The sequence below is a fragment of the Vanacampus margaritifer genome, chromosome 14, assembly GCF_051991255.1.
Source record: "Vanacampus margaritifer isolate UIUO_Vmar chromosome 14, RoL_Vmar_1.0, whole genome shotgun sequence".
Lineage (NCBI taxonomy): Eukaryota > Metazoa > Chordata > Actinopteri > Syngnathiformes > Syngnathidae > Vanacampus > Vanacampus margaritifer.
Window position 1 is genome coordinate 9723185 of NC_135445.1, and position 27408 is coordinate 9750592.

Sequence of the window (27408 nt, forward strand, 5' to 3'; positions counted from 1 at the left end):
CGATTATTTATGTTGGGCATGCAGGATTCCCACTCAGCCATCTGTTCTGGGCTCTTTTGCCGTATTCTACATTCCACTTTGGCAGGCTGGCATAAGCAGACGAACTAGACCGATGCTGTTATCAAAGTGCGAAGACTTCATAAATATACCACGCTATCAAGGCGTGAGCTATTGGAAGAGAAACCGAATGTGGGAAATGGAAAAGCAGAACGGATGACGCTGGATTACTTCCAACACGTGCATCGATTTGTGCTGCTAGTGCCATAACTGTCTCCCAAAAAAAAAAAAAAACATTGCTGGCTATGATGGACTGCCAGTAGCGCTTCTGGTCATCTTTTTCAGACTGAAATCAAATATAATGAGACATATTTGCCCTCTGACTTAATTCGAGTCAGACGAGCACGAATGCATATTTGCTAAGGCACGTCCCTGAATATCGTCTGGTTGGTTGGACAACATTGAGCGCTTGATTGTCTCTCCCTGGGACAGAGAACACATGTGGTCGATCAGGCAAGCATGTAATGGTGGAGTGTGTTTGCAAACAATTGGCCGCATCATATAGTTAATTCATACCACCCTTTTCCTGTCATCCTATTTCCCCCTGACTCATACAGTAACCATGTGATACCGTTTGCGACACCACCACAACTGAACCCTAAAGTGAACCCTCAGAGAACCAGTTCAAGTCTGACCACATAGTTGGAGAGTTACATCTTTGCATGCTGCCGTAATGTAAGAAAAAAGGAAAACACTTTACATGTGATTTTAATTATGCACACGGTCAAATGTGGGCGAGGGGAATTGCAACGGGGTTACGTGTCGGTTGATAAGGTAAAGTATTCGTTTCGGCTTTGGAAACCCAATATTTCCCTCTGTTGTGTGTCTTTTTCTATATTCCTAGAAAGGGTAAAAGAAGCTTTAGTCTCTGGCTAGCCACAGCGTTAAGACCCCCTGGGGAGAATGAGATGAGAGGGAAATTAATAATGTGTAAAGACTCCCTGGCTTTGGCTAAACCAACGGATCAGAAAAGGGGTGCGGCGAGTATATTCGAGGTGGGGAAGGATCACAGAAACTGAGGCGGACAGAAAATCACAAAAAAGTAATGTGACACCAAAATGTTTATTGAAGAAATGACCTCGTGAAGGATGCTTTGTTGAATGTAACTGAGAGCATTGTTTTTACTTATCAGCTTTCTGGCTTCATAGTATTCCAATTTCACGTCAGCTCAGCAGAATTTTAAAGGGATTTGACATTTTGTCTCGTATGGTACATCTGGAACAGATTCCAGCAAAAAGCCTCATCGCCTTGTGAGAACTGCTGGAGTGATTTCCAAACATGCCACTTTTATTGTTTACTGTAGTTATATTTGAATACACTCATTAACTCAAATACATTTATATTAGTGACTGGACTCTTACTCCAAATCAGCATTTGCAAATTAGTTTACCATTTAACGACAGAATCTTGAATCAATTTAAATGGGATTATTGCTTGTACTTGTATAACACTTTATCTACACAATATTTTGTCCAAAAGACTTTAGCAAGCCTCATCTTTATTTTTTTTTTAACATATCGGTGTGTACCAAGACTGTATGTGGCCGACACTTTAAGGCGGCCGCATTAACCTATGGAAAGGTTTTCCTAAAATCAAACGTATCATATTAAATACAAGACATTTTGAGCCCTTTATTTCATGAGTATAATTTATTTCCCCCCCCCCCCCCCCCCATTAAATCTCTGACGTATATTACCTGACATGTGCATTGCACGGATAATACATTAGATGGCAGCATCACCCAGCTGACCTTGCAAGATTGCCTCAATTGAAAAAAGGAGAGACAACCTATACTTATTTCGGAAATACTAATGTGTTTGATATGTCTGTTTATTATTATATGTTTGATAGTTATAAATGTAGGAATTTAAAGCGTTGTGACCGGATGTATCAAATATGACACAAATCAAAAGTCATATGTAATTTTGGTCTCTTGAGGTCTCCCTGATTTGTTGGAATTTATGTCTCTGGGGTTGGTGAAGGACTCTGGTTGGTGGCCTGGTGGGTGGTGTCTGGTCGGTGCTGGATTTCACTTTCCTTTCTTTTCTTTGGTCCTTCCTCGGGTCTCCTGACGGCCTCACGACTCTGGCTGGAAGTGTTCGGTTTAGGTGAACGGTATGGGATTTTTTAACAGGTTTTAGGTGAACTAATGAATACACACACACTCGCACGCACGGACACACACGTACATATACATACTCACCCACACACACACAAAAAAAAGGAGAGCAATGATGATGACATGTCAAATCGGTAAAATTACCGAATGAACAATACTGAGCTCTCCAGGAAAAAAAAACAAAAAAACAAAAGTCATATGTAATCAAAAGTCATATGTGGAAGTTAATTTTTTTTAAATGAATTGTTTGTTTGTTCAAAAGGACCAATAAATACTCTATTTACAAAGAATCTGAATTTTCTCTCATATTTCATGGTTCAGGCTTTATAGGGTTAAAATAATTTACAGAATCCCTCCCCGTTCGCTAGGCAACGACAGAATCCAGGATGTTTTTCTACTTTTGGTCAAGTTGTAAATCGATCCATGGCGTCCATCCATGTCGTGTCTGTCGTACTAGCTAGCTAGTGCTAAGCTAACCTAAGAAAGTTTATCTCTCCGATTAGCAAACTCCCTTCATGCTAGGACAGCGTCAGAGGCCGACAAAGGCATTGAAACACTACCTAGATCGGCTTTGTTGAATGAACAGAATGAAACACATCCACTTTGTCTTCAGTTAAAAGTATCCCCAAGTTGACACAAATAATGTAATCATCATTTACAACGTGACAACACATCCTACACATTCCCCGGCAAACAGATTGCAAATTAGCATTTCTTGTGACGTCACAAGTCTTAAGAACAAAGCCCCAACATGTCCACGACATGCCTTTCACATCAAACTCGGATGAAAAATTGACACTGTTACACTTGCTTAATGCCAAGGATGCTCAAGATTTAATTTGAATAGACTTTTCCCTGCGATATGTGTAAGTCACCCTAACACGCTCAATGCTGGCACGCTCAAGTCTTGTCACCTCGGGTCAAGCAGGCTTTGGCTCTGCTCTGACCTCTCTGGATCTACGCCAGCAGATTCACAGCCCAGCTGTGGCTAGCCTGATCTGCTCATCTGCCTGTCAGTCTAATTTAAATTCTTGCCGTTTGCGGCATTGCCTGTCAGTCCTTTTGGAGTTTGAAAGTGTATTGTAATTGTCTCCCATCAACAAAGAAAGATGTAAAACAAATATTGTACTATTAATAATGAGGAATTGGGTAATAACTTTATCCATCATGGTAAAAAAAAAGCCTCATCGGAAACTTCGGACGGAACCAGCTACTAGATGGTTCGATTAGTCTTTCGCCCCTATACCCGTGTCGGATGACCGATTTGCATGTCGGCACGCGCTGCTTTGATCGTATCTTTTATTTTTTATACTTTTTTTTCTCTGGAAAGCTCAGTATTGTTCATTCGGTAATTTTACCGATTTGACATGTCATCATCATTGCTCTCTTTATTTTATTTTATTATTATTTTATTATTATTTTTATTTTTTTTCAATTTTTTTTCATTTTTGTTTATTTATTATTTTTTATTTTTTTATTTTTTTATTTTTATTTTTATTTTTATTTTTATTTTTTTATTTTTTTTTATTTTTTTTATTTTTTCTATTTTTATTTTTTATTTTTTGTATGTGGGTGAGTATGTGTATGTGCGTGCGTGCGAGTGTGTCTATTCATTAGTTCACCTAAAACCTATTCAAAAAATCCCATACCGTTCACCTAAACCGAACACTTCCAGCCAGAGTCGTGAGGCCGTCAGGAGACCCGAGGAAGGACCAAAGAAAAGAAAGGAGAGTGAAATCCAGCACCGACCAGACACCACCCACCAGGCCTTGATCGTCTCTTGTTACGATGATATTGTGACAATTTTAATACACCCGAGCAACAAAATTCAGCTCGCTTGCATAATGGTATTTCATGTAGAGGTGGACCGGTCCCATTTTGGAACCATTAAGAATGAGCATGACAATTACACTGGTTTAGCCATGCCGAAATAATCACTGAATACGATGCCAGGTAAATGCTTTGTTAAGGTTTCGCTCCCTCGTTGGATGCGCGTACCATTAAATGTGTGATAAATACATACTCAACCCTCCTCGAAAACAGCTTGTTAAACATACAATCAACTTGCATCAGGGCACTCAAGACAATTAGCACCGAAGTGGCGTTCTTTGCTTTTCACATTGAACGATCAAAATGCTCCCAGCTTTGAGATGCAAGCATTGTGTGTTTAGTGACAAAAGGCTATGTATGACACACCTGCCGGGTACGAGTGGTTGAGATAACAATTTTCTCCTTTTGGTTGAGGGGGCATCTGGCATTGCCACGGTGTTGTAAGCCGAAACACACCCACGAGTGGTTAATGAGGCGTCAGAGGCAGGGTTTCTGATCTGGAGGGTCTCTGTGTGTGTGTGTGTGTGTGTGTGCGTGTGTGTCTGGTGCCGATTCCCCCGTCATCCTGAACTTGGCATCTGTAGACCGTGCAAGCACGCCATCTGTAGTCCTCAACCATAAAGGAGCTCTTGCATGAAAAATAAAGGGAGCATTCAATCATCTGAAATGAACATGAACATTTTAACCACGTACTAAATTACTTAGAGCAATTGAGCACAAACTAAGCCAGAATACACTAACTAAAAAAAAAAAACAGAAAGTGAGACAATTGTGCACGAACACTTGCAATCTACAATGTAATTTCTCCTCTGAACAACTTTTGAAAGATATGCATACAGTAGTTCATCATCAATATTATATGCATTCCCCTGACAGAGAAATATCATAAAACTTGAGTAAAGTGCGTCACAGCAATAAATAAAGCAATAGATATGACAATCAACAAAAAGTATAAAAGTCTCAAATCTACAAATCAACCCTTCCGGATTACATACAACTGAATCAGATCATCTATCTCTAAAATGAATTAATTGTGATTTATAGTTTGCGGTGATTTTAAAAGTGCCGAGGCGACACAAACGCCTCTCGATGTAATGCCATACAATTCTACCCCACTGCTCAACATGACCACAACACTGACAGTTTCAGGACAAAATGAAGATTTTTACCTTTCTTTTTTTGTTTTTTTTCTCGGATAGCTCAGTATTGTTCATTCGGTAATTTTACCGATTTGACATGTCATCATCATTGCTCTCTTTTTTTTTTTTTTGTATGTGGGTGAGATTTTTACCTTTCTAAAAGCAGAATACTCTATCTGACGTGCATGGACATGATGCTGGCGTTGTTTATGCTGTGATCATCAGCATACTATTCATGTCTGGGGAACTGCTGTATAAGGCATATTAAGGTCCAAATGTGTGCACACTGCATAGCAAGGAACGGCTTTCGGAGATACGCCAGGAGACTTTCAAACTATCATTCTGTAATGACAGATCAAGAATTCATGTCGTTGTCATTATTTGTCAGGCCAAAATATCTTTTCTTTGCAAATGTTTTTGTGCGGCTAATCACAGTGCAATTCTTCAATTATTATGTGTCTCGTTCAGAATGTAGTTTTCTCAATCGTAGATTCGTAACACTCGCCGTTTTTTATAAATATTGGTCTTTTTTTCTGCAAGATCATCAAAGGCGAGGCCACAAAGACCGGAGAGGGGATGATGCATTCACTACCATCCTGCATTTGTTACAGTCCACTCTCAGCATCTCCGAGAATTTGCACACAATCTCTCAGAGGATGACCCATTTTAACCCTGGAGAACCCAAGAACCCTTTTCTTCTTTGGAAAATTATGAATTATACATTAAATTAAATGACTATGCTATAAATTCACTGAACACCAAAATATATGTTTTTTTCAATGTTTTTTTTCAATTTTATTCCCTAATTTAGGATTAGGGCGAAATTTGACCCTTTGGGATTTAGGGGTATCATTTCGAAAAATCAGAATAACAAAAACTGTCAGTAAACTATTTAGAATTTAAGAAAATAATTAATCAAATACACAGCTACATTGAACAATATATTTTTTTTGTTTTATTTGTTGCATTTTAGACATCTTGTCACCACCACTTTGGCTCATGTAAGTGCAATATTCATCCACTAGATGGCCCCATGCAGGGGTCAGAAGTGGCACTCTGGACTTTTGAAGTTAAATTTGTAAAAAAAAAAAAAAAGGTCTTTGTTATTTGAGTAGCAAAATTTATAGGGGGCAAATTTGACCCCGTGGGTTCTCCAGGGTTAATGTGTTAATGAGTCTTAACAAGTAACTGTTTTTGTGGCTCTAACATTTCAACAAAGTTTCACATCAATGAGATTGGTGGTTGGCCGTTAAAGGCATTCCATGTTGATGCTAAGTATATTGATTTTGGTGGAGGTTGCTGGTCATTTCTTCTTACTTTGCAATGTGCACATTTGTTTTGTCGGTGTTTTAAGGATTATTTTTCAATTCAAAATCTCTTGTTTTTGTGGCTTATTCTTATCCACGTTGGCACGAGTCAAACTTTGCCCACAGCTTTTCTCGGAGATGGAGCATGTCGAATGTAATTTGTTTTGTTTTGATCTTTACTGTATGCTTCTATTCCTTTCCATATCATACATTAGCAAACATTATATTGACTGCAGTGTGAATAAACTTGTTTTTAAGTGTAGTTGATGTGACGTATCGTCTCTTTGTTTCAGGTCATCTCCACTCTGTCAAGAATCTCCCATCACAGTATTGCACAAATCAAAGGCATCAGGTAAATCTCATTTTTAACTCCTCTTCTATTGAGCTAAGTAAGTAGGATTCTTTCTTTTACTTAAAAAAAAGAGTTGCAAATTAAATCTCTCAGAGAATGACCCATTTTAAAAAAAAAAATTTTTTTTTTTGAATGAACAATACTGAATGAAATGAAAAAAAAAAAAAGAATAACCCATTTTAATGTGGTAATGAGTCATAACAAGTAACTGTTTTTGTGGCTCTAACATTGTAGATGACAATAGAACATAAAAGTTTCACATCAACGAGATTAATAGCCTATGGCTGCCATTTTAAAATTAATTTACACTTAAGACCAATTAGTGACTGTCACCTTGCTGGAGAAAAGTAAAATCACACACCCTAAGTCAGATGACTCCATTGTATGCCGCCGCCATTATTCTTATACAATAAAGAAATCATTCACACTTCTTTTATCAGCCCTAAAATGGGCTTCTGATTCCTCTTCATTTTCTCAAACGGCTTGGAGCTCGGGAGCTCCAGCACCACATAAAAAAAGCCATTTTATCTGTCTGAGTAATGAGTTGATGGCGCGCGCCCATTAGGAGCCACGCCAGGAAATGAAGGGAGAAAGAGAGTGACACAGAAAGCGAGCTCAGGTCTCGTGCTATTAATAAACACAACTCAAGCTGCTGACTTGTGGCTGTTCGTTCACGCTGCCTGTTTGTGTGAGGTGATGAAATTGATGATGTTTGACCGCAGTGGAAACTCACTTACCTTGGTACTCTAATCCTGAGCTCCGTTAAATTTCAACAATTCACGTCTTAATTAATTTGTAAAATGTTTTTAACAGTGGGAATTCTCTAGATGCTCATCAGGTGTTATTATCATAGGTGTTGTGAGTCAGAATAGAGTGTAAGGTGCTTTAGTAATTAACTTTTAAATAAAAACAAAAGTTCCCTTTAACCCAGACCTGGGTAGGATATGGCCCAGGGGCCCAATTGGGGCCTTCCACAGTCTCTGACCGGCTCTCACAAAGTCATTATGAAGTCAAAATAAAATGTAAAAATAAGTGTGATGCTTTTATTTTGAAAGTCATGCTTTTATTTTGATGAAAAATTATGCAGAATGCAGACATGTTTAAGCTATGTGTACATTTTCCAACAATAAAAACAAATGCACTCTGGTCCAATTTAAACACTTTATTTCATCACCATTTCAGGCTTGGTGTTTTGCACATATTATTAAAACCAATCCAAAAATGTGTCTATCACCCAATTACAGTGCATTCCGCTTCTTATGACATTCATTTTAATTGTGTTGATAACAGGCAGCAGAGTAGCGCGAAAAGTCAATCAGCCAAAAAGAAAATGAGGCGAAAAAATGGATTAAGCAATACACTTTTTTTAAGTTAAGGTGAAATAATAATAATAATAATGTTAAACTAGACAACTGTTAAACAAAATGCAAAAACCACAATGGCACTAAAGTGCAAAACCTCCACCAGGTTAAGCGAAGTGAAATAAAATGGCCGCCCAAGAGACAAAATGGAAACTATTGTACTCTAACCAACAGTACCAGAGAGAAAGCACAGGCACAAATATATATATATAGATAAAATACTCTCCAGTTTTATCTTCTCAAGGTGGGAGGTCTGCTGCCAGATAATTGCCCTGTTGTCTCAAATAATGCTTACAGAAAGCACATCAGGCGCCACATTGATCTTTAAAGTGACCAGAGAGCTCGTGGCTACGTTAAATTCCCCTGTATCAATGCCAGAGACGTCTCCATCGACATTCTGTCCGGGCCCATTGATCACACCTTTGATATCGGCTCAGTGCATTGTGGCCTTGGTAGTTCATGTGTCTGTCTTTGCATTGGCGATGCCAGCTCTACTTGGAAAATCAAGGCTTCCTGTTGGCTTGCTGCCATCTGCTTTTTGCTGTCCCCTATTCCCGGCGGTGGAAATTGGCCTATGAAAAATTCAAAATAAGTCAAACGAAAACTGTATTAACTCAATGAGTGCACTGACTTACTACTTTGTGTTTCATTATATTTTTTTAACCTCCACAACTAACTCTCCTTTACGTGACAAAAACATCTTAATGTCATACATAATGTGGTTTATATATTTCATTTGGTAGGGTTGTGTATTTCTCCGCAAAAGACGATTTGGTACGGTTTTCCATAAGCAAAACGAATCAAGGATGGCTCGATTTGGAAGTGGAAAGATTCGATAAGGTTTGACTCAGTGGGATTATGATTCGATTTGAGATGGCACAGCTCAATTCGAGTGCAATTTCTTTTTTTGCAGCCATTTCCTTCTAAGATACATCTCTCCAACGGAAGACGATTTGATGAGTATCTCGATATATTTAGAAATGGAATGGTTCGATTCGATGCACTCGCGTCTTTTAAATCAATAAACGATTTTCTGATTAAAAACGTTTTTTTGTTACGCCCCTAAAAATGAAGATGTTTAGAAATAACAATTACGAATAAAAATATGTCTATAACTTTTCATTATACAATGTATTGATTTATAGAGAACGATACGTAACATTATTTAAATCCACCAGTGGCGAGCGGTCATAAAAAGCTATTAATGCGGTGCATGCCCAAGCCCTTCAATAAAATCATTGAAAATATTTATCTGTCAGTGTCCTCTATTGTACAATACCTTAGTTCTACTGCTTTGGTCTTAAATTCCTGTGTAATTTGTCCTGTTTTCCTCGCGGAGAGGTGGAAAGACGACGTATAAGAAGTTGTGTTCGTTCCGAGAGGTTGTTTCTGTGCGTGTGCCTTTTGAATGGCAAAAAAGCTGTCAGTAAAGCATAATTGACAACACACATGCGCATAATTTGCTTACTTGGCTTGTTCTCCGGTAAACATTCAGCGGTTGAGAAGAGGGCCGGCAAACGCCGGATTTTTACCCGAGATGGGAACCATCGCCGGCGCGGTAATTTTTTGAAAATCCTTGGTGTCCTGGACATCTTTGGGTATTTCCTAAACCCTACGTCCTACCGGGGACATACGGCCACCCCCGGATTCGTCTCGACAAGACCTTTCCAACGGTGTACGGCCCGTTGGCGTCCACGGCCTTGCGTCCTGGAGATAGAGCAGATAGGCCGGCAAATGCCAGATTTCATGCCCGAGGAGGCTCCAGCGTTTTCAGCCGTGTTTCGCGGGCCTCTAGCCATGCCCAGGAATGCTCCAGCGAAAATATAATTTCAATTGGTCGTCCTACTGAAATAGCCTAATCATCACAAAAACAGGGAAGAATTTCGTCCCTCACTTTCAAGCAAGGACGTACGAGAAACATAAATTGCTAGCTGGCTGTCCACAGGTTAGCAAACTTTATTGTTGGTTGAAACCTCTTGCGGCTCTTCTGCAATGTCCTTTTTTCCTCTCCCGGGTTGGCACGAGCCAACTCCGAATACTGTACATTCCAACATATTGGCAAATTTGTGGGCATGTGATTTTGTCATTTCACTCACCACGGAGCTGGTTAAATTACAGTGTGTGTGCATCAACCTGCGTCAGTCCTGAATATTTCCGCTTTAATTTTATACCTACACAGTAGTATAAAATAATAATTAAAAAATATTTAATATTAAAATTAATAATAAAAACACCCCCAAATTTTTCTGCTCGCACCCTTGCGACCGCTCTCATATGTGTCACTATAGCATGCCAACTCTAAAAGACCACCGCTCGCCCTGAATTCTACAGAAAATTCAGTTACAAACCATTGCATAAAAAGTACTTCACCAGCAAAGGTGACTTTGAAGGAAGCTACCAGCCCGGATTTAAAAGCCCGGAAAGGACAGGGAATAAGTAGCAACGTGTGCAAGCTGGCTTGAGCTTTAGTGATTTATTGAGCGTAGCAGAAGCAAAGTTGCATCCAGGGACATGAAGCCTCTTCCATGGTCGCCTATTTGAGCCGTATTCCCATCTAATAACTACACCGCTGTTCTGCTCTCTGACAGTGGCTGATCAATGGCTAAGGCTCACTGCGCCTATGTCCGGCACACATGCGCCAACAATTCCCTTTATGCCGGAATTTACTTTATGGACAGTGAGGAAAATTCAACATGGTTAGGGGTTTGCTAAATTTATGGTATTAATCAAAAAAAGGGCTTGGCAGTAAGAAAGCAAAGATTGCAAGAGTTTGGATAGTTGGATTACTTCATTTTCACAGCACAAATCACTTTAAGGAGGCCCTATATAACTTGGTCAATATAAGTATTATGTTTTATAACAAAACAACAGGCATTTAACGTCAAACAGGGAAAAACTACATGTAAATCAGTTATGGATCACTACTAAAAAAAAGACCATATTAATCTGAATTTGCCATTTTAACTCAAAATAAGGCATTTATTTTTGCTGCAGATCAGAGAATATGAAATAATAGGAATTGCTATTTTAATCTTTATTTACATTTACTGGATGTACTAAATACTAGTAAATACCATAATATAATTTAGCACACATTAAGCACACGTTGACGTATCACTGTAGAATATATGCATAACATTTTTGCGAAACTATGTAAAAAAAAAAAAGTATTTATATTGAGAATGCTAAATTGGGTAGTGGCGTATGCCATACTGCTCCCTGAATTAAAATTAATTTCTTTAGGGTCTATTAAAGCTAAAATAGTTGCATTTAAATAGGGCTATCATAAACTAATCTTTTTGGAATTATTCCACCAATTACGTGGGAATCACCCCCACCCACACTTATAAAAAAATTAAATTAAAAATAAAATACACAAGACATTTCAAACATATTCAGACAATTTTTCACTGTCTGCGAAGATCTTTTGAAACCTTTTTTAAGAACCCCCCTGACGAAAACCCCAAATTAGCTACATTTGCATGCATTTGTCGCTCAGTGAGATACAGGAAACTTTTTATTTATAGATTTATTTGTATTTCCACTTTAAAAAAATAATAAAAATGATGCTGACACTGGGAACTCCCTACACTTTTTATTTAAAAATAAATAAATAAATAAATAAATATATATATATAACTTTAGGGAACTATTTACTTGCTTAGTTTTCAATTTAGTCAGCCGCAGCAACAAATGTTCATGCAGAAACACGGAACATTGGTTTCAGGCAATGCAAATTTAGTTTTAAAATTATAGGGTTATTATATAGTTTTGAGGCATTTTTTTTCTGTCCTACATTTAAATCAAAATTTTAAACCTGTATTTGCATTATTATTTTTTTTTTTTTACTAAAACATCAATCCATTCATCCTTTTCTATACCACGTGCCCTCATAAATCAGATCAAACATTCATGCCTACATTCACACTTTACAATTCATTCTTGAAAACATGTCAACGTTTTGGAGATTTTGTAAGCGTAGGGAGAAGAAGCATACTCTACACAGGAGCACCTCAGCCTAGTCATAAAGTGGCATAAGGAAAAGAGTTTTCTACTGAAGTAAAACAGTTTTACTTTTCTCCCGAAGAATGTAGAAAGTAGCACACGAAGACTGCCCAAGACTTGTAAAAAAGCATGAAGCAACAACGAGCCGCATAGCCAATAATGGCGGTGAATAGCCAAGAGACAGGCTGTTAGAGGAGATCTGATGAAATTATAAACATAGTTCAATTGCACCTTGTTGCACCATTTAGGAGAAATGAAAACAGCAGCATTAGAGAGTGCTTGGCTCCGCAAAACAACACTAAGGTGATAGATGCAAGGGCACGGCCCCACAAACTACTATGTAATTAAATTTGGCCCTGCGGGACTCCATTAATAACTCATAATATAGTGTGCATTTCATTGGAGGGGGTCGTCAAATGTGGGTGTGTTATTGCGCTCGGGAGGAAGCGCCCGGTGCTGTGTTTGTGCTCACAACAGTAGTGATGAGAGTTGCATAAATCGCAAGTTTTTGGATTGTAAGATTTTAGTCAAGTTCAACCACATTTAAGAAGTTAACTGAGCTAAGCATCTGATACAGAGAAGGTTTGACTTTGCTAAATGAATCATTGCGTAGCTGTATGATTGGGGAAGTGAGGGATGAATGACAGAAATGGCTGACCTTTGGCTCGCTTGCTGAGCACTCATTAACATGATAGCTGTCGCTCTGCTCATGTGGAGAGTGCTTCGAGTAATATATACAGTAAATACCTGTATATGTGCAATGTATGCACACTTAACTGAAAATGAACAGTTTTTTTTTAACCGAGTAAAGTTACTGTATGTAAAAAAATGTTTTTTTAAAAAACAGTTTAACAAGAACGATGTTGATAATTAATATTTAAATGTATATTCAACCACGCTTTACTAAAACAATTTTTCATCAATGCTACTCGAAGACTATGCGGACTATGCAATTCCTAACCGGATATATGGAAAAAAAAATAATGGCATATTAAATACGGGCAAAATATGTGCACATGTGCTCTTAATATAGTTAATTTTTCATAATACGTTTCTCAACGCATGTATAAAAGGTCCATTATACAAACCTAACAAATGTATGGAGTTTTTTTTTAAATTATATATATATATATATATATTTTTTTTTTTTTAAACATTTTAGTCTTTTTCAATTTTTTGGTCTTTCTGGATCCTTGTCTTTCTTTTTCTTTATTATTAATGAATTATTTATAAAATAATTGTATTTATAAATGTATAAATTATTTATATTCTTAATAAAGGATCCACATGTGGCCCACAGGCCGCCATTTGCCCACCCTTGAACCAGAACAAAGATTGTGCGCCATGTCCTCCACACAGACACCATTGCTGCTCTGGAAGAGCAAAACACAACACAATAAAAATGTTCCAATAATGAATTCAGTTTAATTACCTTATAAAGACAGCAGCATGTTTACACAATAATACCTGCAAGTAAGCCCCTGTTGTATAAAAAGAAAACTAGGAAAGGCAGCTTGGCTTTGTTGAATCTTAACAATTTCTGACAAAACCAGGTCCCTTTTAATTTAATTGAACATCGTATCTCCTTGAAAGAAGTCACATTTAGTTCTTACTGATATTTGAAGACATTTGAAGTCCTGATACTAATTTAGACCTTAATAAGTGACTCCATATTTAGCGTTGATATAAACAGCGCTGTTTCAGTTTCACCAGGGTGGTTGACATTATCACCTTAATGAGTTTAATAGTCATAAATTGCTCATGACACTGAAGTAATAGGTTCTAATTTGTGGCAATCAGCTCATCTGAGAACGACGTCAAGACCAACCAAGATCTAATCATGCACTTGAGAATGTTTGCAGAGAGCAGACATTTTAAAGATTCAAAATAAATTCCCTGTTTAATGAGCTGATCACGAAGTCATTAGTTTTTATGTGCTGTCACTTCCGACTAGTAGTTTTATAGTCGCTGCGTCAACAAGAAAGTGAAACGTATGATTTACAGCATTACGTTTACTGTCCGCTTTTTTTGTTGGCTGTGTGACTTGCAGCCTGTTTTGCTTCTGAACATCCTTGAAATGTCCATAATACGCAAAACCTATCCATCAATCTAGAAAAAGGATGTCCCCCTTGCTCAAATCTAGTTCCAGTTCCAAGTTGGCGATGGCAAGATGCTTTTTTTTTTTATCTGTCATCAGTGGGCTGACATGTTTTGACAATGCTTTTTATGACTGATGGCTTCTGCCCTGAATGTGTGATGCACAGGGGAGTGACAAAGTGACAGAGAGAAAACACCGTTTGAAAAGTGTTTTTGGCATTTCAACACCAACACAGACACACCCTAGCCCCTACCCCCACCCCAACCCACCCCACACTTTCTTGTTGGGCTTTTGATAAAGTGCATTTTACCCTCTGACTCTATGTTTTGTGTTTCAGACCTTTTCCCACAGAAGACACAGCCTTGAATGAGGATGATGTCTACCGGAGCCTTGAAGAGCTGGCAGAGTAAGTTGATATTCAATAGCATGCGCTCACACACAGACAAATATGTTGTGTATATATATATATATATATATATATATATATATATATATATATATGTTGTATATATGTCACGTTAAAAATGGAAGTGCTCCCATTCTTTATCTGGAGAAACCGCCGTGTCCATACTAAACACAATAAAATGCAAAACGCTGCTCCAAACTATAAATTATAATGGCGTAACATGCAGCTTTTCCTCTTATTTTCTTAAGCATACTCAAGTGCACAGACTGAGGCTGCAACAAAACAATTTTGGAATACATTTGTGGGTTGAATGTTTTTCTATTTTTCTCCTATTATTTGTTTGTATTTGTATTATTTATTTATTTTAAATCACCGCGGTAGATTTGTAAAACTGTTACCATAATAAATATTTCTTAACTCTATCTAGGCAAAATTATATTATTCTTAACTATCATCCAAATATTAAGACAAGGGCTGTCAAGTTTTCATTTCAGTTTGACTTGCTGTTTCCTGGGGGGGGTTCAAGATAGTATAAGAATGCTGTGAGTCCGCTGAAATAACACACTGGGCGAGGAGCAGCTGTGCTTTTGTAAACCCGCTCGTGCCCAGAATATTCTGTAAAATAAATCCTTCGAAGGACCTGTTCACCGATCTCCAGTCTGTATTCAATGAATCAACAATCTCTCTACCCGAACACGCGGAAGACAAAGAAAGTCTTCTAACACTTGCTTGTCGGTTGCTGGAGGAAATGTTAAGTAATTTGCAAACACAAACACCGTATTCGTTGTACGTCTTTGGCGTATCATCTTAAAATACCCTAGTACTTAGTCGTGATCAAAAGTTTACATACACTTGTGAAGAACATAATGTCATAGCTCTGATTTTTCTCTGATAGAGTAATTGGAACGGATACTTTTTGTCACAAAAAAAGATTCATGAATTTTTGTTATTTTATTACTTTATTCAGGATTAACAGAAAAAGTGACCAAATCTGTAGAGTCAAAAATATACATACGGCAATGTTAACGTTGTTAACGTTGTTAATGTAATCTTTTTTGTGACAAGAAAGTATCCGTTCCAATCATTCTATCAGAGAAAAATCTGAGTTGTAGAAATAACTGGAAGCTCAGGAGAGCCATGACTTTATGTTCTTTATAAGTGTATGTAAACTGTATGTAAAATGTATACAAAAAAAAGAAAATAAAAAGAAAAAAGAGAGCAATGATGATGACATGTCAAATCGGTAAAATTACCGAATGAACAATATTGAGCTCTCCAGAAAAAAATAAATATAAAAATAAAATAAAATAAGTGTATGTAAACTTTTGATCATGACTGTAAGTTCCACCACGGCACCTCACCTCAAGTCAACACTGCTGGAGTGTTTTGCTCGTGGGCAGAACTAAATCTGTAAGCGAGACATTTTGAGAATTGTTTCTATGACAAGAATATAAGAAAGATGCCTGCAAAGCTCAGTTTTGATCATTTTGCTCAACAGTTGTATTTCACGAGAGAAGAACTAGGATTAAAGAACGCTGTTAAAAAAGTCTTTGTCTGGAAATATATTTTGTATTTGATGATTTTACATTAATTATAAGATTTTACTCAAGTAAATATCAATTACAAGCTTCTTAGAAAGTAGTAAAAATAGAAGTAGAAAAATGTGATTAATCGCGATTAATTACGGAAAATTGAGTGATTAATTTACAGAAATGACTCGTTTGACAGCGCTAATTAAGACGTTCAAAAAATATAATGACAACGGTGATTTCCACCAGAAGCCCGACCCCAACTTGTCACCCTGTATAAAACAAAGAAACAGCACTGAAGTGAAGACCTGCGATACTCTGAAGTTTGGCATGACGTCATGACATGGTTCACCTTGAATAGTTGGTCAAATTCCAATTGCTTTAGGATAACAAAGCTATGGTTTCATCACATTCATATTTTATTAGTAAACATTGTTGCCCTGGTTTTATTATTGAAATAAACACTGATGAATGGACTGTATTGAATGGCTTCCTGTATACATTTTGTGACACACTTCAACCTCTAATAAAATGAGCAAAAAGCTCCCTGTCACTCCGCCCGCTGCCACTTTTTTCATGATGTGGATGTGTAGGTTTTCCGGGTGTGAAAGTGACTCATATGGCCTGCTCTGATTTGGCAGTGTTTCCCGTGGTGACAACTCAGATAAATGGAGAATAATTAGTTACCCGCTGTGAGATAGGTGCCATTCATCACATAGCAATGCTGGGAGGAGAGGGAGTTGGAAATGGAAGCATGTGATGGGTAGATATACATCCACTGAATGTGTGATTGTGACATTCTATAGGGAGCAGAAGTGTGTGTGCCAGCTCTAGAGAAGAGAAAAGGCAGCCGAGCAGGCTAATGCGGGATTAGAGTGCAGTTAACGTGACTCAAATCTGCATTGAGAGTGGCAAAAGAAATAGTAATAATAGCTCAAGGCATGTAAGTGAAATACAAATATAAAAAAACGGATGTTTTGCCTTTTTATAAAAAGAAAAAGCAAGGATGCTGCAGTGGTGTATGTACTGTATAGTATAGCAAGATGTGAAAGGGTTCTTTTCTGCATCCAACAATTAGTTCAGTATGAAGGGATTACAATAATAAAGAAATCGCATAATGTACCAACAGCCATGTGTCGACTACTGAGCGCACCAAATTCCCTGCAGCACAAAAAAAGCAGAGTCCCCAGAATTGAACCCTGTGGAACACCATAGGTTCATAGTCATATTCCGACCACTTTCTTTTTTTGCTCGACATAGTATGAAGGAATTACAATAATAAATAAATTACATGATGTACCATCACAGCAGCCACAAGTCGATTACTGAGCGCACCAAATTCCCTGCAGCACAGATAGGCCAAACAATGTAGGCACCATTGGCTGCAGGTCATCACACCTGCAGCCAATGGTGGTCAAACCCAGTGTTTTATTTTATTAAAAAAAAAAAAAAATAATAATTAAAAAAAATTAATTAAAAAAATAAATAAAATTAAAATCGTTTAAATTTTTTTTACGTATATTTATTAGTACTGTATTATTTTTTTTAATATTATTTCATTTTAATAATTAAGTTTTATAAATGTTAATAATTTTAAATTACCAGCGCCTCCAGAAAACCTGGAATCAAAGTTAATATATTTTTACTGCTTTAGTAATGTGTGATCTGTGGTCACAAATGGAAGGTGTGGATGTTATTGACTTAATTATGCGGCTCTGCTTCATGGCCGCTCTTGACCTTTTAGAAAGACCATGTATGCATTTTGTTTCGTCAATGATCACATGCGTACATAATTAATTCATCAGCAGGTCCTGCACAGAACACAGTTAGACACGTTTGGCACAAGGGCTATGCTTGTTATGAGCATGCATTTAAAAAACTATTAATTAGTCTGAAATATTGAGGCGTAGTTTAAAATAAGTGCATGACCAAACTGTAAAAATGAGAAAGAGGATAATGATGCACTTCCTGAGTAATAATCATTTATTTTACTGACATAATACTCCTCAAGAGTCTCTTAAAGGAGGAAACATGAAAGCTTCCCAACATATGGCATCATTAAAAAGCAACAGCTTGCGCAGAATATTGTCATAGAAACTCAGTGGCGTCATTTACCTAAATGTTAAGATGAAAAATGATTATGGATGTGACAGAGTCACACTCAATTGGAACATAACCCATAATTGGGCTCTCCTGTGTTAAAGTGGTATACCCAGATTGTGCTCATTCCGTTTACCTTTGTGATGTCACTTTGGAATGAGTCCATCCTGGAATTGATAAAGCATGAAATGTGGCTAGATTGGGCAAAGCCGCCAAGGGAGTTTTTCTTCTGTGTAAAAAAAAAAAAAAAGGCACACATGGGTTTCTATTCTGAAGCAAACAGCGTCACAAGCTCTTAGTGTCACCTCCTCCGCAGTTTATTTTGCTCCATTAATCCCTTGGCTTGATTGACATGAACAGTCAATTGCAAACACAACTAACCTTTTGGAGATCTGCTCTCTAGCTGTGATATGTTGAGTCGCTCTCCCATCCCCACCTCCCTAAAATCTAACTATGTCAATGAGGCCACTGAGCTACTTGACTGATTGCGTGCGGTAAACACCCAGGACACCCTGTGACTTTTCACTGCGGTAATCGGACAGAAAATGTAACCTAATTCATGAGTGCTCAGGTTTTCATTCCTTTCCTGCACTTTGCTGATGAACTGTGATGCATGCAAATGCTCATGCATACATCTGAATGTATCTCTCGCAATGTATGTCCGTATCATTTATTTTATTTTATTTTTTTCCCCGTATCATTCAATGCAGCAGATGAACACAATTATACACATACGGCGTTCAGACTAATAGCATTGTGTTTAAATTTTGCTCAGGTACAACACCAACGTATTTCAATCCATCAGTATTCTTTACTTAACCGTGTGAAAAACTCATTGAGATGTTAAAACCTCTTTCCAAAAGTGGTCTGGCCAAGACACCATTACACACAAGACACAAATAAAATATGATCACACACTACAGAAAAACTAGCGTGGGATTACGTGATTACACAGTGCAATCACAAAATCAAATTATTTCTTTGTCTTTTATAACTGTCTTGAATTCCCCCAGAGTTATAAGATGTCCCAATTCCCCCTTCCTGATTTTAATTTTTAATATCTCACAAAGACAAAACAAATCCATTTAAAATGCACTATGTACTACCTCCACGTTGTGAGGAACCAATTGAGGTGGCTCGGGCATCTGGTTCGGAGGCCTCCCTGGGGAAGTGTTCCGGGCATGTCCTACCGGCGGGAGGCCCCGGGGACGACCCAGGACACGCTGGAGAGACTACGTCTCTCGGCTGGCCTGGGAACGCCTTGGGATCCCGTCGGAGGAGCTGGGTGAAGTGGCTGGGGAGAGGGAAGTCTGGGCTTCCCTGCTAAAGCTGCTGCCCCCGCGACCCGACCCTGGATAAGCGGAATTGAAGACGGAACGGAACTATGTACTACGATGATGATATCGCGGCAATCACCGTTAGCTTTGAAAATGGTAACATTTACTGGTATTCAAGAATAATCTTTTTATTGAAGGAGAAATTGATACACAACCTTTTCAAAAATTTTTATTTTTAATAAGTATCTACAGTATTTGTAGCCTTTTTATTATTACTCATTAGGAATGCTCAATTGACGGTTTTATTTTGGGCTAGGTAAGACAAATGTATATTATTCTTTTTAATTCTACTTCTCTTCATGAATGTTTCACTCAGATTTACCCGAAGCTCCGCCTACTCTTCTATATACGTACTTGAACTGGACCTTTCTTTGTAATACATTTCTGTTGGCTATAATTTTGTGATTCAAATGTCTTGTTTCCCGGAATGCCCCACCGTGTCACACCAGAGTCTCTGTGGAGTGTGATATAATTCTAGAGTTCACAGAGAAGACACAGTCAAGACAGCGTTGGCGGGTTGTCGTCCTCCCACGCTGCCTTCTCAGTATTCAACCGCAGCTTCTTCTTCTTAATGAAGCAAAAGGAAGCACATTATTTTTAGTGAACTGAGCAACCTCAATTAAAACTTCAAACAGGTCTTGCATGAGCGTGAAGACAAAGCTGAATATTTGATTGAAAAGGCAGTTTTATCATTTTCACCCTTTTCTCAAGGAGGGTGAACTCTATGAAATATTTTAGAGCCACAACAGCAAAGGCAAAGAGCACATGTTCATCATATCATGTTCCTAATATACATGTAGAATACCAATGACTAAATATAGCTGCTGGAAATTAATTTGTGTGATAACAAAGTGGCTGGCTTGGCTCACTCTCTTCTGTTGACCGTCAATTTGGATACGATACCAAAGTTTATTTCTGCTTTTTCCTTTGGTTCAATAAGTTACCCCAATGGAAGACTTTATCCAACATAACTGCGCTTCAACTCATATTGGTCAGATAGCAAAAAAATGTATGCATAAAAAAAATCAAGCTTTTCAAAAAGGAGTACTTGGTTCTGGTAGTCCTTTGTCTAACTTGTGGTATGTTTTTTTTCTCCAGTGAGCACGACCTGGGTGAGGATGACATCTACGACTGTGTCCCGTGTGAGGACGATGGTGATGACATCTACGAGGACATCATTAAGGTGGAAGTACGACAACCCATGGTGAGGACTTTGCGCTAGACACCTAATCTAGTCTAAATTCTATGAAGAGCACTGTTAACGTAGACAAATTTTAACTGGTCTTTAGATCAGCATCAAACTGAACACTTGAGATGTCTGAATTTGCACACTAAAATTTATATATTATTAATTAAATGGATAAAAGGATAATGTTGATTAGAAAAAATAGCGGGAGGTCAGGTTAAACATTTTTAATTGCATGAGTTCCATATTTAACTCATTTAATCCCAAAAATGTATAAATACATTTGTAATACTTTGTCCTACACTCCCAAAAATGTATTTATACGTTTTTCATGTTGTTGTTTTTTAATCCTAGAGTATACAGAAGGCTTTATACAGCTTCTGACATGAAGAGGTCGCTTAAAGCAATGATAGTTTTTACAAAAAAACGGCCAGCAGGTGGCAGCAGAGTATAAGAGATCAGCCAGGGCCATGTTGCAACAAGCTCTTTTTGACAGTGTTTCAATAGGTTGAGTGAATAATGATGAAACTTATCTATATTCTAATGGTAATTGCTGCAAAAAGGAAACAGAAACAAATATAAGTTTTTTTCGGATGAAAGAAGAGACTCTAATCTTTCTTTTGGTATATTTCATGTTTTTATAGCAATAGTAATATTCTGTGGGCCTTGCAAAATCTGTCAAAATTCCTTAAAAAATTACACATTTTATATTTGTTCAAGATGTACAATAAATTAAAAATTAATACCTAATCAAATTAACTCGATATTAACGCGCTTATTTTAACACCCCTATACCAAAGTGTCCTTGATTAAATGTCAGAAAGAATTTGTTAAGTCTTAATTTCAACAGTTTTTTGTAATCAATCAGATGCCAATTTTCTTATACACTGAAAACCACACTCTTCATATCTTGACTGAATAAAATGGAATTACAACACATCAACAGGATTATTACTAAATCTGGTTTGGAAAACAGCATTAGTAATTTGAGCAATATGAAATAAAAAAAACATACCGTACCAGTCTTTCAGGTCAATAATGGACTAAGCATCACAAGTCCCCGCAACTGATACCTTATCATTGAGTAAATATTGTTTTGTGTGTGTGTAAGCCTGCTGACAATGAAACACTAAACATGCAGGTTACAACTCCTGATGTGCTTTTTGATCATTCTTTTTTAAAATTTTTGACGGATTTGCCTTTCTCATGCTGCAGATCAGATACATGCAGGTGAGTGTTGCTGTGCTTGTGATCAATCCCGGGCTTCAAAGAGAACCCAACAACCTTTCCCCTCCCCCACAGACGACACCACCACTGTGTTTACAAAAACAAAAAAAAAGGAGGATTGGCGTCCCTCAAGGATGACTTGCCAATTAGCGTGCTAATTAGATGTACAGGGCAGCTGGTCCAAGATTTGACTCAGTGCCTGTGGGAGCAAAAGTGACATCAGGGGATGACTACAATGCCATGTGGCACCGGCTATACTGCTGCAAGTCACAATGAGCGCTATCTATAGGAAATATTATCCTATTGTCTTCAATAAGAAAAGATACACATTTTGTGTGTGCGTCGGTTGGGGAGTTTAGCGGGTGCTTGGGTGATCGTTTGCATGAGATTTGTTAAATATGTATTTTATTGCATACCGTTATTCAATGTATGTCATTGTTGCAGTTGTGTTTTGGGGACTCTTGCAATATTTTCACCAGGATTTATTACCACAGGACCCCCGTCATGTAGCAAGCATGCTAAAAACAGTTAGATACTGTAGTTATCAATTATCGTGTCAAATTACTCTACTGGTTATTTACTATGTGTGTTATAGAAAATGGGCATGACAGAAGATGACAAGCGGAATTGCTGCTTAGTGGAGATCCAGGAGACCGAGGCCAGGTATTATAAGACTCTAGAAGACATCGAAAAGGTGAGTGAGCACATGTTGTGTATGAAAACATATTTGTTTATATTTATATTTGCGATCCTGGAACCACAATGTGGTGTGAGTTTCCACCTGCGCATTGAGTGGGGTTGTTCACAGCATGGAAGTGTCAGCTATTGTCAGCTTCGCTGGGGAGCACAAATGTCACAGGAAGTGATCAATAGTGGTTATTACCGAATCGGCCGCCGTGTGAGAAAACTGAATCCCTCGGGCTTTGACGTGCCACAAACACACAGACACTCAAAGCCTCAACATTAGGCACACCAGAAAAATCTAATAAAATCGACATTGCTTGGCCTACCTGTACTATGTCGAGCAAAAAAAGAAACTGGTTGGAATATGACTTCACATGTATAATGGAACCTACGGTGTTCCACAGGGTTCAATTCTGGGGACTCTGCTTTTTTTTTCAGCAAGGTTTTTTTTTAACCACTATGCCCAAACAACTGTAACAATTTGACATTAGGCACACCAGAAAAATCGAATAAAATCGACATTGCTTGGCCTACCTGTGCTGCACGGAATTTGGTGCGCTCAGTAGTCGACTTGTGGCTGCTGTGATGGTACATCACGTCATTTATTTATTATTGTAATTCCTTCATACTATGTCGAGCAAAAAAAAGAAAGTGGTCGGAATATGACTTCACATGTATAATGGAACCTATGGTGTTCCACAGGGTTCAATTCTGGGGACTGTGCTTTTTTTTCAGCAAGGTTTTTTTTAACCACTATGCCCAAACAACTGTAACAATTTGACATTAGGCACACCAGAAAAATCGAATAAAATCTTTATAGTCAGTTTTCCGGTATTTGCAGGTGATCACACTACATTGCATGGCCTACCTGTGCTGCACGGAATTTGGTGCGCTTAGTAGTCGACTTGTGGCTGCTGTGATGGTACATCACGTCATTTTATTTATTATTGTAATCCCTTCATACTATGTCGAGCAAAAAAAGAAACTGGTCGGAATATGACTTCACATGTATAATGGAACCTCTGGTGTTCCGCAGGGTTCAATTCTGGGGACTCTGCTTTTTTTTTCAGCAAGGTTTTTTTTAACCACTATGCCCAAACAACTGTAACAATTTGATTAATTGCTTAATCCAACTATTACACGTGCGGTGATTTTTTTGTGTGTACAATTGTGTTAAGCATATTTATCATGTTGTTATCGTATTATCATGCATATACAAATCGTCAAGGGATAAGAAGCAGTTTAAATAATAGTGAACATCACAAAATGCAGTTTTTGCTAATTAACAAAATTCTGAACCGTGGACCAAAAAACAAACCAAAAACCTTACCGTGGCTTACCTGCACCACCCGACTCCTAGTAAACACATCCATTTAGAAGTCCCTTCTCTCCCTTTAATAGGGAAACAAAGTGAAAATCGGCATTGCTAACGCATCAGTTATCATGTTGACAGGTTTCATTTGCAAGGTGATGGACAGAAACAAATCATGAGCCCGAGTAATTTCATTAAACAAAATGTGTATCCCGAGTTTCCTCCATCACACCGGCACGAGACTAAATGAGAATAAACAACCTCCTTATGATCATAGGACTCGTTAAGCTTAATTGAGTTGGGGTTAATAAAGCCTTCCCGCACTTTCTTGTTGATCTATTTGTTAGTATTACGATGATGGAATGTGACAGCCCGAAAACTGTAGAACGAGCAGGTTCACTTTTAGACGCAAGACTGCAATAAAACTATGTTTGTAAATATACAGGACACTATATCATTTTCATAACATTATTTTTTTTCCACTAAAGAACTACATGATCCCATTGAGGCAACTTGTGAGTCCGCAGGACATGGAGGCCATCTTCGTCAACCTTGAGGTGAGTGACGGGAGCGACACTTCTTCATTTGTTGTGCGCCCGGTAAATAATTCACAAAAGACTTCAGTTTTTATTTTGTGAATGTTGAAAGCATTCACACATATGTTAATGTGTTTCTTTGTGATAGTTTATTATTCCACCCTCTTTTTTTGTCCTCTTTGAACTCCCACATAATACATCCGATTTACATTGTTCGAATTTCAACGTGCTCCAAAAATGAACATCTCCCGGGCCATTATTTTTTTTCATTCCATTTACGTAGAGTTTTTGCACAATTTAAAAAAAAAAAAAATCTTCATTCACTCCCTTACATATACCACTCATCATCATTGCCGGGTGTTTGATACAGATTTTTTTTAGTGCTTAGGAGACCCGGGTTCATATCCCAGTTGGAGCAGATTTTAGTCCAACTTCAATTTAATATAATAACTATTGTACAATTATAAAAAAATAATTAGAGATATATTTCCATATTTCGATATAATAAAGTATTCCGTATCATTCCACATGCTTTAAAATATTAGCATTCAGCTTTCAGCAGAAATTGCACTTTTCAGTTTATGTATGAAGTGCTAATTTGCATATCCAGTATTAATTATGCTGATGCTACTACAATTGCTACTGCCCTATTTTCTATTATTATGCTATATAATACAGTCAATGTCACGATTCACCCACAAACTGTGATCTACTTCTTTGGTACTGATTATTGTGCAAAAGGGCTACCAGTTTGATACACACTTCTGAAACAACACATTTGCTTAAATTACCTTGTATTATATGCTATTATTCATCTCATCAAGATATGATTTAACAAGGTAAGAAACAGATGAATATCAATATACAACATTTTATTATTGTAAATCACAACATCCCACCACTAGTAAGCTATTTTTAGAACAGGCCACAGGCTACTGATGTGGTGTTGGGGTCCACCTGGTGCCTGCGGGCAAAAACTGGTTGTTGTTGTTCTCTAAGTGACATGCATCATTTGAAAACAAGCCTCTTCTTTTCCTCAGGATGTGATCAAAGTTCATTTTGCCCTCCTTCGAGCCATTGACCTCAACATGGTCACCGGAGGAAACGGTTTGGGAAAGATCTTCCTTGACTTCAAAGAACGGTTGGTTGATGTTTGATTTCTACCTGTGCTGATGCTGTGTTTCTTAAAGGAATGCAATTAGAATCAAATTAATACATTAATTAATAATTTGGCTTACGCCTGTGAGATGTATTTTTTGGACAAATGAACATAGGATATTCAGTAGGGGTGTGCCAAAAAATTGATTCTCATAAAAATCCCGATTCTCATTTAGTACGATTCAGAATCTATTTTAAATGTCCCAAAATCGATTTTATTTAAAAAAAATTTTTTTATAGTGTTTTCCCTTTGTTTGTGTGCCTTTATTGGGAGCGCTGTTCATGTTGTACCCGATTTGGCCATGAACAGGATATTCAGTAGGGGTGTGCCAAAAAAATCGATTCTCATAAAAATCCCGATTCTCATTTAGTACGATTCAGAATCTATTTTAAATGTCCCAAAATCGATTTTATTTAAATTATTTTATACTGTCTTCCCTTTGTTTGTGTGCGCCTTTATTGGGAGCGCTGTTCATGTTGTACCCGATTTGGCCACTTAGGGGCAGTGTGGTTCCACGCGGTCTGATACACCGTTAAGTTGTAGCCACATTAGAGAGTAGGAGGAAAAAGTTCCGATCAAGTTATTCCAATAAAAGCTGTTATTTTGCAGCGTGGAGTTGTTCTTTTACGGGATAAAAGTGCCGCGAGTAGCGCACTAATTAGCATTAGCGAGTCACACTGGAGTAGATCATTACGATTCCTCGAACATCTATAAATTGAAGCAAAAATCATTGTCAATCAAATCATTTTGAATCAAAATTTGTTCTTAATCGAAAATCGATTCTGAATCGAATCGCACACCCAAAGATCGTAATCGAATCGAATCGTGAGACATTCAAAGATTCCCACATTTAGATTTACACATACATACATTAGACATTTGTAATGTCAATGGCCTGTTCATTTCTCTTTGGAAAATAGTTCTGAGGATTAATAATTGAGACATCACAATGTCAAGCTAACAGAGACAGTTGAGGTCTTAGTCTGTGCATTTTCTTTCCGGCGGATCCGAATCTTGCACATCTCCTGAGATACAAGTATGTGTGGATAATTTGCACTCCTGAGGGGAGGAGTGATTTGCCTTTCTGCTGTGCTGAGTGAGGCTGCTTCCAAGGTAATGGTAATGTGGGTGATGATCGCTTCTGCCCCCGGTCATGATTCCACAGCGGGAGTGGATATGCCCTTTTTCCTTCAATGTTACAGTCATTACTGTGAGAGCAAGGCCCATCCACGTTTTTCAAAGTGAATGTGTGTCCAGGTATGTGTGCGCGTATCCTCTATTTCTTCGCATGATCGCAAACACAAACCTATTTTTCATTTCTTCTTAAATATACTTTTTATACTTTTTCTTTGGGTAATCAGATATCCCTTTGCATACGCGTGGGAGACGCATCAATTCTGTCTCGTTCTTATCTCACCAACAAAATCACATTCTGCTGTCTGTCCTCTGTAATCTAGTGCAGCAGCCGCTGGAATGTCATTTGCACGCGATCCAACATAAACACGCAATTTAGTTTATGAGGTGTCAAAGGTGTTTTGGCATGCTGTCATAAATTAACCGCTGTGTGGAATAACCATAAAAAGTTGCATTTTGTTGGCTTAGCTAATGAAGGATTATAATAAATTTGGTAATCTTTTGCGTGTTCAAATAAATCAAAGATGAGA

General features: G+C 37.8%; 1 protein-coding gene across 8 annotated transcripts in view; it reads left to right on the forward strand.

The window, feature by feature from the left end:
- Positions 1 to 27408, forward strand: part of vav2 (vav 2 guanine nucleotide exchange factor) — a 177126-nt gene that overhangs the window by 116877 nt on the left and 32841 nt on the right. For 5 of the 8 annotated variants that reach the window (XM_077585972.1, XM_077585978.1, XM_077585975.1 and 2 more), the window contains exons 3-9: positions 6746 to 6804; positions 14606 to 14674; positions 20739 to 20844; positions 22042 to 22056; positions 22649 to 22747; positions 24538 to 24606; positions 25626 to 25726. In XM_077585972.1, coding sequence (XP_077442098.1) covers positions 6746 to 6804; positions 14606 to 14674; positions 20739 to 20844; positions 22042 to 22056; positions 22649 to 22747; positions 24538 to 24606; positions 25626 to 25726 — 518 coding nt within the window. The remainder of the gene's footprint in view (positions 1 to 6745; positions 6805 to 14605; positions 14675 to 20738; positions 20845 to 22041; positions 22057 to 22648; positions 22748 to 24537; positions 24607 to 25625; positions 25727 to 27408) is intronic. The other 3 variants (XM_077585974.1, XM_077585977.1, XM_077585979.1) reach the window with 1 other exon arrangement.